The sequence below is a fragment of the Empidonax traillii genome, unplaced genomic scaffold (genome assembly GCF_003031625.1).
Source record: "Empidonax traillii isolate 1590-97213 ecotype Southwest subspecies unplaced genomic scaffold, ASM303162v1 scaffold1200:size254552, whole genome shotgun sequence".
NCBI classification, from domain to species: Eukaryota; Metazoa; Chordata; class Aves; order Passeriformes; family Tyrannidae; genus Empidonax; species Empidonax traillii.
The window spans coordinates 47,688-63,818 of record NW_020956393.1 but is presented as its reverse complement, the minus strand read 5'-3'; the positions used below and the strand labels follow the sequence as shown (position 1 = coordinate 63,818).

At 40.5% G+C, this 16,131-nt stretch overlaps 1 protein-coding gene across 1 annotated transcript; it reads right to left on the bottom strand.

Moving 5' to 3' along the window:
- Positions 1-6,021: 6,021 nt before the first annotated feature.
- Positions 6,022-15,613, bottom strand: TRHR (thyrotropin releasing hormone receptor). Its single transcript, XM_027905759.1, has 3 exons — positions 14,481-15,613; positions 8,507-8,893; positions 6,022-7,673 (listed from the first exon to the last, which is right to left on the bottom strand). Exons 1-3 carry the CDS (start codon positions 15,273-15,275, stop codon positions 7,668-7,670), a joined length of 1,188 nt encoding a protein of 395 aa, XP_027761560.1. The 5' UTR covers positions 15,276-15,613; the 3' UTR covers positions 6,022-7,667.
- Between the last annotated feature and the right edge of the window lie 518 nt (positions 15,614-16,131).

The following is a 16,131-nucleotide window of genomic DNA, read 5'->3' as shown; positions in this document are numbered from 1 at the left end:
CTTTTCTTATTTATTTTCGAAATGTGTGTCCCATGCCCTAAATAATTTAACAACCCTTTTTAATTTCTGCTAATTTGCCTCCTGAATGACAATGCCTGTCTGATCACAGTGTGGCCTGCCTTCCAAAATACCCTAAATATTTCCATAATTTCCTTCTAAATATGCTTTGCTGTAGTTCAGATAAAAATCTGTGGCAGATGAGACAGATCTGTTAATCCAGTTTGCTGCCTGTAGTTTCCCCAGACACTGGGAGCTGCCTCATGTTATTGTTTTCTTTCATATAGTTATTGTCCAGAAGTAGAAAAAAAATCAGTTTGTGATCAATAGGCATTTTTTTCATTCTTACATCTGTGGAGCTGGCAGCAGACTTGCACAATTACATTCTGAATTGATAGAAACTCAAGAGATAGACAGAGATATCTCTTACCTCACATGGGTGCTACTTAATTTAGACTCTACTTCTTTTCTATACTTTCTTTTATTGGAAGCTATGAGTTAAGTGAAACTTTTGAGTGAAAGTCTCTACTTATAATCTTATTTTCATTATTCCCTATTTTGATATATACTAGCTATAGGATATAAATGTTAACAATGAGAAGGAGCATTCATACATTTTACACATAATAGAAGTTTATCATGTGAGATTGTTATTATTTTCCATGGTTTTATGCATTCTGTCTGTTTTTCCCATGCTTTAGCCTTGGCAGACCAAGAGCTTTTCTCTTCTACCTGGATCCTAAACATCTTCAGACCAGGAACACCTCACTGTCTGATGTGCCTTCAGGGTATAGCTCTCCCAGCACAGATGCAGTTTTGCTTCCCCTTATTTTTTCCCCACTGAAATCAAGAGCTGAAAGAGACTCCAAATGCCTGAGAAGGGTTGAGGAGTTCTGATGAAAAGAGGAAAGCTCCATCAGGCAGTTGTAATCTGTGTGGGTCAGTGCTGCCATAATGCATTTCTGCAGAGTGTCGGGTATTGTATTAGTATCGCTTTTGGAAACTGCATCCAGTGGTGAATGTAAGCTCATGTGTTTCAGGAGGGAAATTTAGTGAGGTTTAGGCTGAAACTTGGAGTTCTATCTGTTTGAAAGCTGCCAAGGCCCTCAGGATCCTGCCTGAGGCAGTGCTCTGCCAGACACCAGTGCCCTGTCCCTTACTGCTGAGCACTTCATCCCCATCAGCAGCCCAGTGCCCTTGGCTAAGACAAGAATGTACCCACTGCAGTGCTCTGCTTAGCTCTATACATCAAACCATAAATAAAAATTCATGTGTTATAAACATTGTAAAAAGACTCAAAACAATTAGAAAACCTCTTTCACTTGCCATAAAAGAGAGAGAAATGCAATGTATTGCAGAGGAATAGGGCACTTACGCATCTTCACCAAACCAAAAAAGTTTGTATGAGCGATAACAAATAAACACTCAGTTGATACAATCTAGAGCAGTTAAGGAAAGCTCAAACAGTGAAGTTTGTAGAACAGAACTTAAGCTTAACTTAACAACATTTCTGGGACATCTACTCCAGTGTTTGACCACATTCACAATAAAAGCTTTTTTCCTAATTTTTAAGCGGAATTAGCTGCATTTTAATTTGTGCCCATTGACTTCTGCCTTGTCACTGAGTGTTGCTGAAAAGAGCCTCTGAGTTTCTCCCCATCAGGTATTCATACCTGCTGGCAAGATTCCCCTGAGCCTGCTCCTATCCAGGCTGAACAATCTCAGCTTTCTCAGCCTCTCCTCGTATGCCAGATGCTGCAGTTGCTTCATCACCTCTGTGGCCTGCACTGGACTCATCCCAGTATGTCCATGTCTCTCGCATACTGAAAGTCACAGCACAGTACCCCAGATGTATCTCACCAGGGCTCAGCAGAGGGGAGGGATCATCCCCCCTGACCTGCTGACAATGCTCTGGCTAGGGCAACCTAGGAGGTTCACAGCTGTCTCTGCTGCCGGGGGTTTTTGCTGCCTCAGGCTCAGCCTGTTCACCAGGATCCACAGTGCCTCATTTCTGCAGAGCTGCTCTCCATCCGATCAGCTCCCACTGTGCAATAATGTATGGGTTGTCCGGGCCCACGTAGACAACTTGAGCTGGGTACAAATGAAAAGATTAAGAAACCTGGGATTCACAGAAGTTTGCAAGATGGAGATGGAGCCCTCTGTCTTTATTTTACTAGTTGTAGAACATTTACCCAAAAAATGAGAGACATCCATTTGGCTTTAGTCTATCCTCTAGGGAATTCAGACTTTGTGTATATCCCAATTCCCAGGAAACTGAGTTTCCTATGCATTACACTGAGGAAAATCAGAGCAGATCAGTAATTCTACTCATTCTCTTGAGGCTGGGTCCAAGCACAAGTGGCTGACATTACAAGAAAAGTAAGGCAATACCCATCAAGTACAGGAATCAACCACACTGACAGTGGTGACCAAAGAACAGAGTGGCTTCTGGTCTCTCTCCCCACTCCAAAGATGGGGGGGGGGGGGGTTGGTTAGTGGTTTGGATTTTTTTTGTCTGTTTTTTTTTTAAATGTTGTTTAATGTTGTCCAAAAAATGCATAAATAATCCTTGTAGCAGGAGTAAGGATTCAGATGAATCCCCTCCCATTTAAGCACTGTAACTACTGCTAGGCTACTGGCAAACTACATTTTCTTCAGCAAACAAAGCTTGTTTTTTTCAGGATGCTCATTTCCCTACAGATGGTAAAGGGTATTGTTACATTGTCTGCCCATTGCCAAAGACAGTAAGACAAAAGATATGTATTCAAATGGTTGTTAAAAAAATTAGAATTACAGTATAATTATCTTGTTCAACATTTTATTAGAGAAGCAACAAAAATCCATCACAAATTAATCTCGACAGTGGAATGCATCAAAGAATTACAAAATGCTTCTTTTGAACAAAAATTGTTCTATATTTTTCAGTAGTATATTTCTCCTCACAATTTCACAGTCATTATAATAAACAAATGTATAAACCACATGCAGTGACAGAATGAAATCAGAATTACTCCAGCTAGGTGAAAAAGAAATTCCTTCTAAACTAGTTGCTCTTACATGGTTCGTGGGAATTCAGACTTACAGGATTCAGCTCCCAAATTAAGGAATTCTGGAATCTAAATCACTTTTGCTGGGCCAATTCACTGCTATTTGAAGTATCACTTTATCTCAGTACTAATGAAAGAATCAGGAGAAAACAAAGTCTTACTGAAAAGAACAAAACATCAAATAAACAATTCTATCTGAAGACGTGATAACAAAATACTGAAAGGTCATTTTTAAATTTCACTGCAATTTGTACCAAATGAAACAACTGTAGAAACACATCGTTAAGAAATGAAAAAGCTTATGCAATGTTGTTGAAAGAACAATTTAGCTTTCCACATTCTTGAAATCATATACTTTTTTTCCATGGTGACAATGCTCAGATACGTTTTGGTTTTTTTTTTTTTTTTTTTTTTTTTTTTTTTTTTTTTTTTTTTTTTTTTTTTTTTTTTTTTTTTTTTAGTGGTTGCTTTGTTTGTTTTTTACATAGCTTTATAAAAAAAAAAATGAAGAAAATTTGTCTACTTCCAAAGGCCAAGTAACTGAACTGAGCCTTTATTGTGTAGCTGGGGAGTTACGGCAGCAGCTCCTGAAGTAGGATCAGTCCTTCAGTCCATTTTGTTGGATGGCTGTTTTTGAAGGGATGCTAATGAGACTTGTATCATTTGACTTATAGCATTTACTTCCAAAGGAGTGTCATAAACCTCTTTACAACACATTGGAGCTGCTTCAATATCTTTGATACATCCTTAACTTTGACCTCAAAGAGGTCATGTGATAATTCGAACCAAAATCTGTTTTAAATACACCTGACCTTTCTCATCTGGACAATTTAGCAACACAGAAGCTTCTGAAATCTCAGTATTTCACAAAGGAAGCAGCATAGCTCCAGAAGGCAGATGCTACAGCATCATCCCTTCTGTTACATTCCGAATAAAGTTCCAAATGAAAGTGCAATAAGAATGCAATCTCTTACATCAAAGACACTAAGTAAGGATATAGGCATGGATTTCAATACTGCTACCAATCAGAAAACTTTTTCAAACTAAATGTGGCAAAGGAATTTACTACCCACAAAATAAGTATATAAAGATAATTAGTTCTATTACTGCAGTCGGTAGTTGACATCCAGTCGCTTTCACTTCTAGCTAAAGAAGTTTGATATAATTATCAATAAATTTAAAACCACACAATTTTTTAAATAAACACATGCTCACATGTCTAATTTACAACATCTAGGTACAAGAAAAAAGTTGATTGCTGTTATAAACAGAAGGGCAAACACAGACATAGATCTAAAACCACATTAGCATACCTAACAAAGTTTCACAGTGTTAGCTGTAGGAATCAGTATATAATTAGTGTAGATTTCATAATTAACATCTATAAAGACACGATCACATCACATTATGAGTTAAAAACACACCTTAACTAAAAACTTCAATTTTAAATATTGCATTTTTGCGCACAATTCTGCAAGCATCATAATTTCTATTTGCACAAATAAATACCAGAAACATTCCACTTCATTTGTTATTCCAAGTGATGGTGCATACAAAACCATCTACATAGATTTTAGCCCTTGATGAAACCTCACTAAGAATATGGACTTAAATACCTCACCTGAGCATCTGAAACAAAAAAAAAGAACTATGGAACAGAGGCTGAGAAAGCAGAGTTGACTTCTGATATTGTCAGTCTTTAAAAGCTGTAGCTCCATTTGTGCTCTGAAGAGTGCAGAGATAAAAATGTGAGTTTGTGTTACTGTCATTACATGAATACTGAGGTCAGTCCTTACCCAGGCAGTTTTTCTCCTCTCTGGACAGTCAGGTTTCTGTGCAATGCACGCTTTGCCCATCTGTTCACCTTTTAAGAAAAGGAACTAGTTCTACTACCTCTTTAAAAAGTCTGGAAAGCAGGGCCTGCTCTGAAAGGTGCCTGACTGAAAACAGCATATGAAGAGCAAAAGGATTTCCCGACACCAGTGACACCGGTGGCCACTTCCATACCTTCTGCCTCCAGTTCAGACCCAGGGATTGCCTCTCATGAGCTTTAAGTGGTGCCGGCTCATGGATGCAAAGCCTTTTGCTCAGTCAGATACAGGAACTTGCTTTGACTTTGAATATGCCTCTTGGCTAAGCAAACATAAATTCCTGTGTGACGTTCCCAGATAATTTAATTTCTCTCTGATAGGTGCTTTGGAGGAAATGTTACACAGGTGGTGGTACCTCTCCTTGACTAGGGCTTGTGGTGGCAAATTGTAGCTTTAAGCATGCACGGGCAGTAAAGTGTCATAGAATGCTGTCATTTCACATCAAGCTCTACAAAGCAAAAGTTTATTCAAAGTGTATGTCACAGCTATAGAATTCTATTTATGAGACAATTGTTAGATACTAACTCAAGAACACATTGGTATCCTTGTCTCTGATTCTTGAACCCCAGCCAGCTTTGCTCACTTGGCTGCCATGTGCCTTACTCTGTCATTTTAGTTCTTATTATTTCAAAAGTAGTCTGGACATCCCCCTTTCAGTCATGTGGGTGTTCAGGCACCACAGTGCTGGAGTATCTGCACATAGACCCTACTGCAATAGCCTGATGGTCTATGCTGCTCAGGCAGACAAGCTGGTAAGCCTCAGCCCCCCATAAAGAAGGAAGAGCCACAATGCAGAGGATTTAGGAAAGACTGCAACGCAGCCTGCATGGGTTCTGCAGCTGGGTCTGCTCCAGCCAAATCTCTGCCAGCTCCCAGAAGTCAGTCACACCTATACTGCTGGTTAAAACTTCCTTGTTGTTGGTCCCTTCCTTGTCTTTGCCATCACTCTGCCAAGCTAGAAAATCCCTGTGGAGCTCAGCAAAGTTAAAAGAGAAGTTAAAGCAAGGGTGCAGACAGAGTACGATACAGACTGTTCACAGAATCACAGAATCACAGAATCACAGAATCACAGAATCACAGAATCACAGAATCACAGAGTGGGTGAGGTTGGAAGGGACTACAGTGGGTCAACTGGTCCAACCCCTCTGCTCAAGCAGAGTCATCCTAGAGCACATAGCACAGGATTGCATCTGGACTGTTCTGGAATATTTCCAGTGAGAGAGAATCCACAACGTCTGTGGGCAATCTGTTCAGTTTCTTCTTCCCATGCAGAGCGTGTCGAACAGAATCTTTTGGATGCAGCAGACACAGGTTCACAATTCACGAGTTTAACATTTAAATCAGAGGTCTATCAGGGTATTTTAGATCTCTTTGAGTTCGCAAATATGGATGGATGTAAATGAAAGTGATGGGGAACCAGCAGAGTGTGTAAAAGAATACTGGACAGGAAAGCCTTACAGTGCTGGAGGGGCTACTTCTTCTGTCCCACACTGGATAGGTTTTTTACTAGAACAGAAATTTTTTTTTTCAAGTTTTTAAATTTCGTGTACAAAAGCTGCACAAAATGTTCATAACAAACAAGGCACCTTCCTCAGTTTCTGTAACTGCTGCACAGAAACAGGAAAATATAATTCTAGCAAGAACAAGATCTGGTCTAGAGCAAAGCCAAAGCAGTACATACTGTTTTGTCTTCAGCTACAGCAGAGAGACTGTGGCCTCAGGCTGCTTATCGTGTGTCTGTGCGAGAAAAGCATGGAAGCAACTATGCTGTCAAGTGAGAAGCCACAGTGACTTCTGTTCTGAAAATACTTTATGTTCTAAAGTATTCTAATAGATAAACTTTGAGACAAAAAAAATTAAAGGTGTCATTTTTCACTGATTTTTTCTCTTTTCCCTAGACATTACCTAAATTGAAACTACAACCCCCCTGCGGCACTCTTAGACAAAATTGCTATCGAACCAAGGGAAGAAGAACTGTTGAAAGCCTGTCCAATACTCTTTAATACCTGTCAAGTTCCGACAGAATTCAATAGTAGCTGAGACTTACATTTAAAGTGGTACATCTGTAAACTAGATTGATGAAAAAATAAGATACTTTAAAAGCTTCTTACTGACTTTTTGTTTATTCCCTGCTGCAAATTCATTCAGTGGTCCTCCTATTTCATGCTGTTCAAGGTGAAAATAAACTAAAGAAGAAGAGAAAGATTTTTCACTCTTTGCCATCAGATACCTGTTATTGAAGTGTGCTATGATGCCCACAACTGGATTTGCTCTGATGTGGGATGAGGGAGTCACTGGCAGGTAATTACTGTTATCAGTGGTTCTGGTTGCTGTTGGACAGGCCCTGCTGGTACCGCCCAGTGCAGCCACACATAAGGGCAGCTCCTCTCCTTGACTCCTAGCTTCACTGGGAGCATCAGCCACTGCCCCACTCTGCATCTGTGGACGTGTCCTAGGAAGCCTGAGAATGCAGACCACTCTTCAGCCAGTTAAAGAGACAAAGCATTTGGGTATTCCACAGAAGCCAACTCACCCTCCTAAAGTTATATTGTATTAAGTGCTTTGTTCAGTTAGTCTCAGTAGTATATTCTTTTAATTTCCCAAGAGGCTGTTTTTTCTTGTGGGACACAGGCAGGTGTGTAGAGATTATAGTAATCCCTGCAATTCTGTAAGCAGAGATGTCTTTACATTTCATACCCTTTGGTAGGAACAAAACATCCAAGTGTCTGTGTACAACAGAAGAAGCTGGGCCTCAGGCCTGAAAAAGAGGAGAGAAGAAGTAAACCGAAAAAAAAAAAAAATCATTCTCATACCGTCTGCAAATACAAATAAGAACTAAGCCTCTCTGTGGATCATCTGTAAGTTCTAAAGCATACAGGTCTACAAACAGCATTTAAGTAGCATTGTGTAAAAAAGCACCATGAAATCAGTAACATACATCATCTTGTAGAAAAGTGCTGGATTAGAGAGAAGTACTACACTTGGGGATGTTGCTGCTGGCTTGGAAGTGGATGGGGCTTTCAGCACTCTCAGAACCAGAGGGCTGGTGTGCAGGACAACCTTATCTTCTCCTAGCACCAGCTGCATGGTGGCACTGGGCTACTTAACCCCCAGCTGGAGCCAGGGGGTGAGACCCCAGAAAATGCCCCATTTCCCTCCCTGCAGGCAACCAGAGCATGCCTGGAGGAATCGCTGAGATCAGACATCTACTGCTCACACATAATATCCTCCTGCCAGATGTGTAGGTGAGGCACCAGGCACGAGCACCATCTTCTGATGCTTCACTATTGCCCTCTGCTCCTCAGAAAAAAAGGCTTAATCTGTGTCTTTCTCCTCATCCTCCCCCATGCTGCAGATCCTCCAGTTCCCATGATGCTTGGCACACGGTCCTTCAAAATCATTACCTTCCAGACCTGGGCAGTCCTCCCTCCCTGCCATGCCCTGTTTGGTGCATCACCTGCTACCCTCAGCCTTTCCCAGCTCTCTGTGGTGCTGCCCTGGCTGAAGCAATCCCAGCACAGCCCCATGCCCAGCAACCTGCTCCAGCTCATGAGGACTCCACACAAAACACTGAAATGCATTAACTGTTACCTCAGATGACAAACATGTATCACCAAGGGACAATTTTGCAGAGGCCAGGTAGGTATTGGTGACAGTAATATCTTCCAGCTCAGTGCTGAAGTGATCCGAATCTTTGATGACGTTATAAGTTAGGGCTGCACTGTAACTGGCAGTCTTCTTCTCCTGTTTCTGCTGGTAGTTGCAGAGTTTCCTGAAGGCTGCTCTGAATTTCTGGGACATGAGATTGTAAATTACAGGATTGATGGCACTATTTAAATAAATACAGATTCTGCAAAATAGCAGGAACCAGTTTTCTTGGAAGGGTCTGGAGAGAAAGGAATTGACCACAACCAGCGTGCGATAGGGCATCCATAGGAATGCAAATAGAATCACAACCACAGCCAGCATCTTGGTAACCTGGGGGAACACAGAGGTAGGCAGAAGAGGGCAGAGGGTTACTACTCACCTTGAAATGAACATGTGCATTCCTGCTTCTCTAGAATCAAAGCAAAACTGTGGACAAGCCCTTCAGTGGGAATTTCTAATGAATATTTAATTCAGAAAAAAATTCTAAAGAAGAAAAAAACACTTGGATCCCATTTCTTCCTAGTTTTTGTTAATGTACTCCTTCCAGGTGTTATCCCAGTCAGCTGATTGATGTAGACCTTAGACTTTTCAACTTCTCACACATATGCCTATAAGTCAATTTGTTGGTTTTGTTATAGGTATTATGATAAAGAATGTGATGAAGAGCAAAGGTTCTACACAAATTGATGTATCTTTATCTGTCTTTAAATATACCTATTCATATTTATCTTATAATTCTACTCCCTTTACCCTCACTTTCAATTTTCCTACAGCTGTGTTCAGTAGAAGTAAAAAATGAGACAGAGAAGTACTATCTCCTTTTCTTGTCACCTGATACATTTAATTATAACTTATAGACTATTTTTCTAATTTTCTAGTGCACAGTCATTGAAATAAAACAAAATGTGAATGTCCTAGGTAGCTCAAATGATGATCTTTCCTTATCTACAAATCACTTCTAAAACAGAAATTCCTGTGAAAATGGCAGCAAGCAGTGAGGTGACTCAGTACTGACTTGCTCTGGCTCAGGAAGTCTCAGGACTCCTCACCTCACCCCAGCTCAGCTCCAGCATGTGCCTCCAAACTGAGCAAATCCATTCAATGAAGAATAATAATTCATCATGGAAAATAATTCACATTGTAAGGAAGAAAGTAACTATTTGTGGAGCTTGGATGAACAACTGGATTGAGCCCAACTAACAGATCTCTTGCATCAGGTAAGGCATTCAGTAGATAATAGTCTACACAAGCGTCAGAGTATTTTACTATCAGAAGCTCTGCAGGGCACTTTGTTACCAGTCATTGACAATTTACATTTTTCCTGAGCATGTCTTTAAGGAAAAATTGCTGCTTTCTTATCCACACCAAAAATCTTCATTGTGATGGATGGGGCTGAACACGAATAGTTTAGAGGAAATTTTGGTCCACTTTGTTTAAATAAACTGCCATATCTTTTTTCAAATCACTTCATATGAAACACAACTAAACAGCATCTGGGAGGGGGCTAATTATTTGACATTGTGGAGTTCTAAGAGGACAAACTTTTAGAGAACAGACTTTTTATTACCCATAAGCATATACACCAAAGCTCTCTGAAAGCAGCAGTATTAGCATCCTCATTCATTGCTCAGGTAAAGGCAAGGATACACTGATTGCTCTTTTCTTGTGGATGCACACTGCATATCCTACACTCAGAGTACAAATTATTCCTAGTTAGGGAGATTGAAAACATGATTAAAAGGCTTTGAGCAAACCTGGTTTAGTCCAAATTTCAAGTGTATTTTGAATGACAGGGAAGTGCTTGAGATTGAATATGGTGCTGGTTGCATACAAACATTCTTCAAACCCTATATTTTTATTTCTGAGAATGTTCTAAAAATGTTCAAAATGTATTTTACTGAATAGATTCCCAATATTTTAATTCTGAACTAGTATTCTCCTTTTCTTTCCTGCTCCAAAACCTTGTCATTCTAAGAAAGTGTTTTTATTAAACATTTTCATTACTGCGGTACTCAGAGTTTGGTAGTTGTTTCCTTCTCCTTTGAACACTAATCTTTCTTACATTGATAGGCAAAAGTGATAACTGCTCTGGTGTTTTAAAGGTATGTAATAATATCTTTCTTGTGGTTGCTGGTGTTCCTTGCAATGAAAAGAGATTGTATTTCCCAGTCCATGATCTTGTAACAAAAAAGAAGTTATGCAACAAGGAGGAGGATTAAATAAATAGAAAGATTAAGGTCTTGATATACTAACATCACAAGTGAAATCAAATTATAAGACTGAGCATTTCATGTAGGCCTTACAAAACTTATCTTGCACTGAAAGCTGAAATCTGAAATCTGTACTTGCCCTGCTGTGACAGAACAGAGGGATTTCTCAGGGGAGCAGGTCATTGCAGACTGCACTACTGTCAAAGACAGGACTTTCTCTAGAGGGTAATCTGCCTGTTATAACTGACCATAATGACCTTAGATGATTTGATTGGACTAAGTAACTAACTTACTTTGTAAGATATGCATAATGTTTAGTGAGTTGGATCCCACCTCAAGTATAAACAACATTTGTTATCTAAGGCTGTATTTATTTTTCACAGTCCCCTTGATGCCTGAGGAAACTAGGAATTCCTTTGGGTGCAGTATGAAATCTACCTGCAAACATGTAATTCAGTGTTCATATCATGAATACACAAGAAAAAAAATTGGGATCTGTGGGCTGAGCTATGTGGGATAAAATGGAAATGTGGGAGAGTTCAACACAGCCAGCACCAAGATCTGATCTGGAGAACCAGGCAGACGAGGAGCATGTGTGAAAGAGAAAAGGAAGCACACAGCTCAGGTAATGATTCCTTGAGCACATCAGCCAGAGAATGTATGGACTCTTAGCTGCAATAAAAAGAGGACTAGATCCCTTCCTTGTCTTCCCATCTGCTTCCCATGGCCTCTTGCTCACTTTTAAAAGATAATGAGCTGCTTGCCAAGGTAGTTCAAGAACAGATACTCCTAGAAAAAAAAAAAAAAAGGTTTAATTTTTCTCCCATTTTCAGAGTTTTCTTGTATGTCAGTAAAATGCCTTTTATACCCTTCAGTTTTGAGTTCTCTCCCTCTTGTCTTCCTTCTGACCATGCCTGGGTCTTCAGAACATTTTCTTGATGTAATTAGAACAAAATTATTCAAATTTCCAGAAGAAAAAACATTAACATTTTAGAAATGCTGAGAGATCCTAGTACTTGTACTGCTAGAAGAAAAGAAGCACTGTTAGCAAATTTAAGGATCCCCCCCCCCCCAAAAAAAAAAAAAAGCTTTTCTCCCTCATACTCTATGCTGTAAAAAAGACATTTCATATTAGTTGTGGTTACTTGTTAGGGAACCTTTGTTTTATCGCAAAATCTGCTCTGAATAATTTGAATAACACATTTTCTATTAATGAACTGACACCTTGCTTTCCCTCTTGACTACTATTTAGTACTGAAATTATGTCTGTTTACACCAGAGTCTGAAAATATCCTTTCTAATGAAACTGAACATGGTCCATCCATTTACCTTCAGGAACAGAACCTCACTCTCTACTGTCTATATATATAATGTAGTAGTAATTATAACCACTCAGTGGAACTGTACTGAATTTCCATGTCCAAGTTTTTACAGTAGCAAGTTGGAAGGGTGGTCTCTCTGAGAAGAAGCCAGAGACTGTCCCGAGCTGGACACTAACAGTTCCATCCAGCTCCAACAGACCCATCGGGACACAGCTGAGCCCATCAGCAAAGCTGGTGGTGCCTCTGGGAAAACATATTTAAGGAATGCCAAAAATGCTAAAAAGAGAGAAAGAGGGGATAAGAGAACAAAAGAACGAGAAACAGTGGGGGAACACCAAAGTCAGAGGAGGTACATTTTGGCAAGGCTGGCACTGCCTGCAGGGACTGCAGCCAGTGGAGGAACCACACTGAAACAATAAAAGAGTGAGAAGGAAGGGATGACAAGAGCAGGAGCCAACCCACCACAGAAACATGCACAAATGTAATTTTGTAGAAATGTTCTTGGGTAAATATGAGAACTGCCACAGAAGGAGAAAGTGTACACCACATTTTCAGTCACTTTTTCTCTAGATTATGTGCTGGGCATTGTATACAACTCACTCCCTGTAACACAAGGACAGTTCTGAGAAGACAGATAGTTTCACATGACAGCAGGACTCACTGTGAGGCCAAACTATACTGTCAGCTATACGTGGCTTTGCCAGTGCAGCAGAAAATTTTCACTTGTGTGTCTTACTAACCCTTGAGATGCTAGATTTTTTTGAATATGGACTTTTCTCATTTTACACCACTGGCTTTTTCATGCTATTAATATGTAAAAAAATATTACTAATAATGCCATAATATCCTTGCTTTGCTTCCCATGTTGTACTGAATGTAAATGCGAGCTTTACTCGTAATGAGGCTACTTTAAGCAACCAGATTACTTGGGCTTTTAGAAAAAGTCTTGCTGTCTTTACAAGACATAAAAGATATCACATTATAATCTTCACCTTTTGGTTTCATAATAAAGCAGCATCCATATTCAGCAGTGTTCAATGTAAAAGATTTGTCTGTTTTTCAAGTGATGCTAAGCACATGCAATCAAGCATGTGTACTCAAGTGATATTGAGAACTTTAAGATCAGATTATCTTCTTCTGCTAATTAATGGACAAAGGAAAACAACACTAAACAGTTCTTATCTGACTATTAACTATAATTGGCAATGTAATCAAATATAACATAGCCCACATGTTTCTGTTGTGCCTTTCAAAGCGGGCTCTAGTGCTCTGCAAGTGCTCGATGCTCTAGCAGGAGCTCAGTTACCTTTTGAGGTCCATGCTATCTCTGTAAGAAGAAAACATGGACCCTCTCATTAAACAGTAGCAATCTACATAAAATAAGAAGAATATAAAGTTCAATCCCTCACCCAAGGGGGCATTCAGGTTGTCTGAGAAGGTGCACAGCTCAGTTTGGTTTCCTGAGGGAGCTGTACAGTGTAGGGAAGCAGAAGCTTGAGGAAGCGTCCCACTGGGGTACCATGCAGAGTCAAGAGCCAAGGCACTCAGCACAAAACTGCTTCCCAATGCTCACATCAGGCTGCCTGACCTGACTGGAGCCTGCTCCCAAGAGCCATTTGAGAAGGATGCACCCTGTGCTTCTCACACAGCCATTGCACCAGCTGTGCTACTTGCTGCATGCTGTGTGAGAATGAGGCAGTGTGGTAATTAATGCCTGCAAATAGCCAGGCATTAATCTACTAGCTATATTCTACTGGTATTACGACACAGGGCAGTACACATATTTAACAATATAAAAAGAAGCTAGTCAAACCTATGCACCAGTTTTGAGCCATCAATACATAAAAAGAGAGAGAGTAACCGAGATATTAGCATTTAAAAAGCACTTTTATATACAGATTTCCTTAAATTGACTTTTCACTGGAGAGTTAGAGACAGGAAAAGTGGCAACATGATTGTGTTTGCTGGGTGACAAACTGCCTTAACTGGGACCAAACTTCAAGTCTCCCAAATTCCCAGGCTAGTTCCTACTCTTCAGATCCCAAAAATTATTCAAAAGTCACTGTATATTTGGCAAGATTACTAACAGCCTGTAATATAAAGAAACTATAATTGAAAATGTTTCATTCATAATTGGTGCTCCCTAAATGCTTTTAATATGGGAAATAAAATGCTATTTTTTTTGTCATTGCAGTAGGTAATAATGAATAAGCAAGAAAAAAACCCCATATTTATACATATGTGTATACATATCACAGAATTTCAACTTGACTAGTTAGCAAAAAGGCAGAATATGTTTTACCTCTTTCTACAGCTTCAGAACAGTGAACTCTAAACCAGTTGTGCTTTACATTTCAGAAAGGCATTTCAAACTGCTGTTCCTACCTGCCTTCGAGAAGCAATAGTGCTATTGAAACTTCTGTTAGTCATCTTGGAATTTACAGGCTTGCTTTGGTGAGCCACATCATTCCTCCATGTCTTAGAGTTTTCTTTTGGATCCGAAGGGATGGGGTTCAGGAACAGTATTCTAGCAATCAGGCCATAGAGGACAGTTGCCAATACCATTGGCACAACATAAAATATGCCAAAGTCCATCATGTAGATAGGAGAGTAATAGCTCCTGGATACCTTGTAGCCGCAGGACACAACAGTAGTCTCTTTGTAGGCTACTGTATTAATGTCCAGCAAGAAAAACCAGAGCATACAATATATGGAGGTGAAAGCCCAGACAAAAATAATGATCTTTTTGGCTCTTGAAAAAGTGCACAGGAATTGGGCTTTGATGGGGTGGCAGATGGCTATGTATCTCTCAATGGTGAAGGCAGCAATGGAAAAAGAAGAAGCATTGATCCCTAGGTACTGGAAATAAGTGATGCAGAGACACCCCACGTAGCCATACACCCAGGATCTATACAGGCTTTCTGTGATATTGGGTAGTCCTGCAGCCACAAGCACCATGAGATCTGCCACAGCCAGACTCACCAGGTAGCAGTTAGTGGGAGTTCTCATGTGTTTGGTTCTGAGGACCACCAAAACCACCATGATGTTGCCCACAATGCCCAGTCCACAGATGAGGAGGACCAAGAGAATGGTAACCACTTGGTATTCAACTGTAATGATCTCCTGGCTTGATAGTGGCAGCACAGTTTGGTTCTGCTTGTCCCCTGTGCCATTCTCCATCTTCACCAGCGCACTGCTGCTTCTGCCCAGCACTTGATCTCAGCACTTGTTCTCCATTGTCATGCAAAAGGGTGAGTGGAGCAGAGTGTGGGTGCTCCTCAGCTCCAAAGCACATTCTCCATGTAGTCACAGTCCCATTCCTGTGTCGTCCTCCACTCCCCCGAAATCACCTGGACTTTCAGTCTTTATAAATTCAACTATCAGACAGGTTAATCCCTCTAAGATTCCAGCTCATTTGCACAGGTTAAAAGGCTGTTTTCTCATAGCCGAGTTGAGTCATTCATGAAATCGAGCCCGCGGAGGTGAGAGTTTGCTCCCTGCAGGGGCAGGGAATGCAGAGCCCTCCTGCACCGCCAGCTGCTGAGCTCCGCACAGGGTTGAGCTGATCCAGCCCGGGCAGACCAGCATCACCGCTTGCCAGGAGGAGTCACAAAGCGCCGAGGGTGGAGACAGCAGCAGGACGTGAAAAGAGAGGAATTTGTAAAGGTTTTGTGTTTCACACCGCTTTCCTCTTTCTGTTCTCAGATGGCTATCTCACTTATTGATCATATTGATCCACACTGGCAGACAAAGGAGAGATGACTGGTAATAAAATTACACCAGTTTCTAAAATTCTGACTTCCCCGTGTCCCTGTCCTTGTGAAAGTAATGGTAATTTGCCTCCTACTTTGCCCCCCCCCCCCCCCTACAGGGGTCTGTAAGAGTCACTTCAGGGCTTAGAAAGAAACACATGCCAGCTTTTGAAAATTACAGGGAAAAAAATGTGGTTTATAGACAATTCTCTTCAAAACCTCTATTGCTATTGCTGTCATGACTCCCAAGCCCTTTCAGCTCTCTTCTGAATTGTAGCACAGTG

Coding starts and splice junctions, on each gene's coding strand:
- TRHR (XM_027905759.1), bottom strand. CDS start 15,275: ATGGAGAATGGCACAGGGGACAAGCAGAACCAAACTGTGCTGCCACTA. Junction 8,894..14,480: donor CTATTGCTTCTCGAAGGCAG/GTAGGAACAGCA, acceptor GTGTTCCCCCAG/GTTACCAAGATGCTGGCTGT.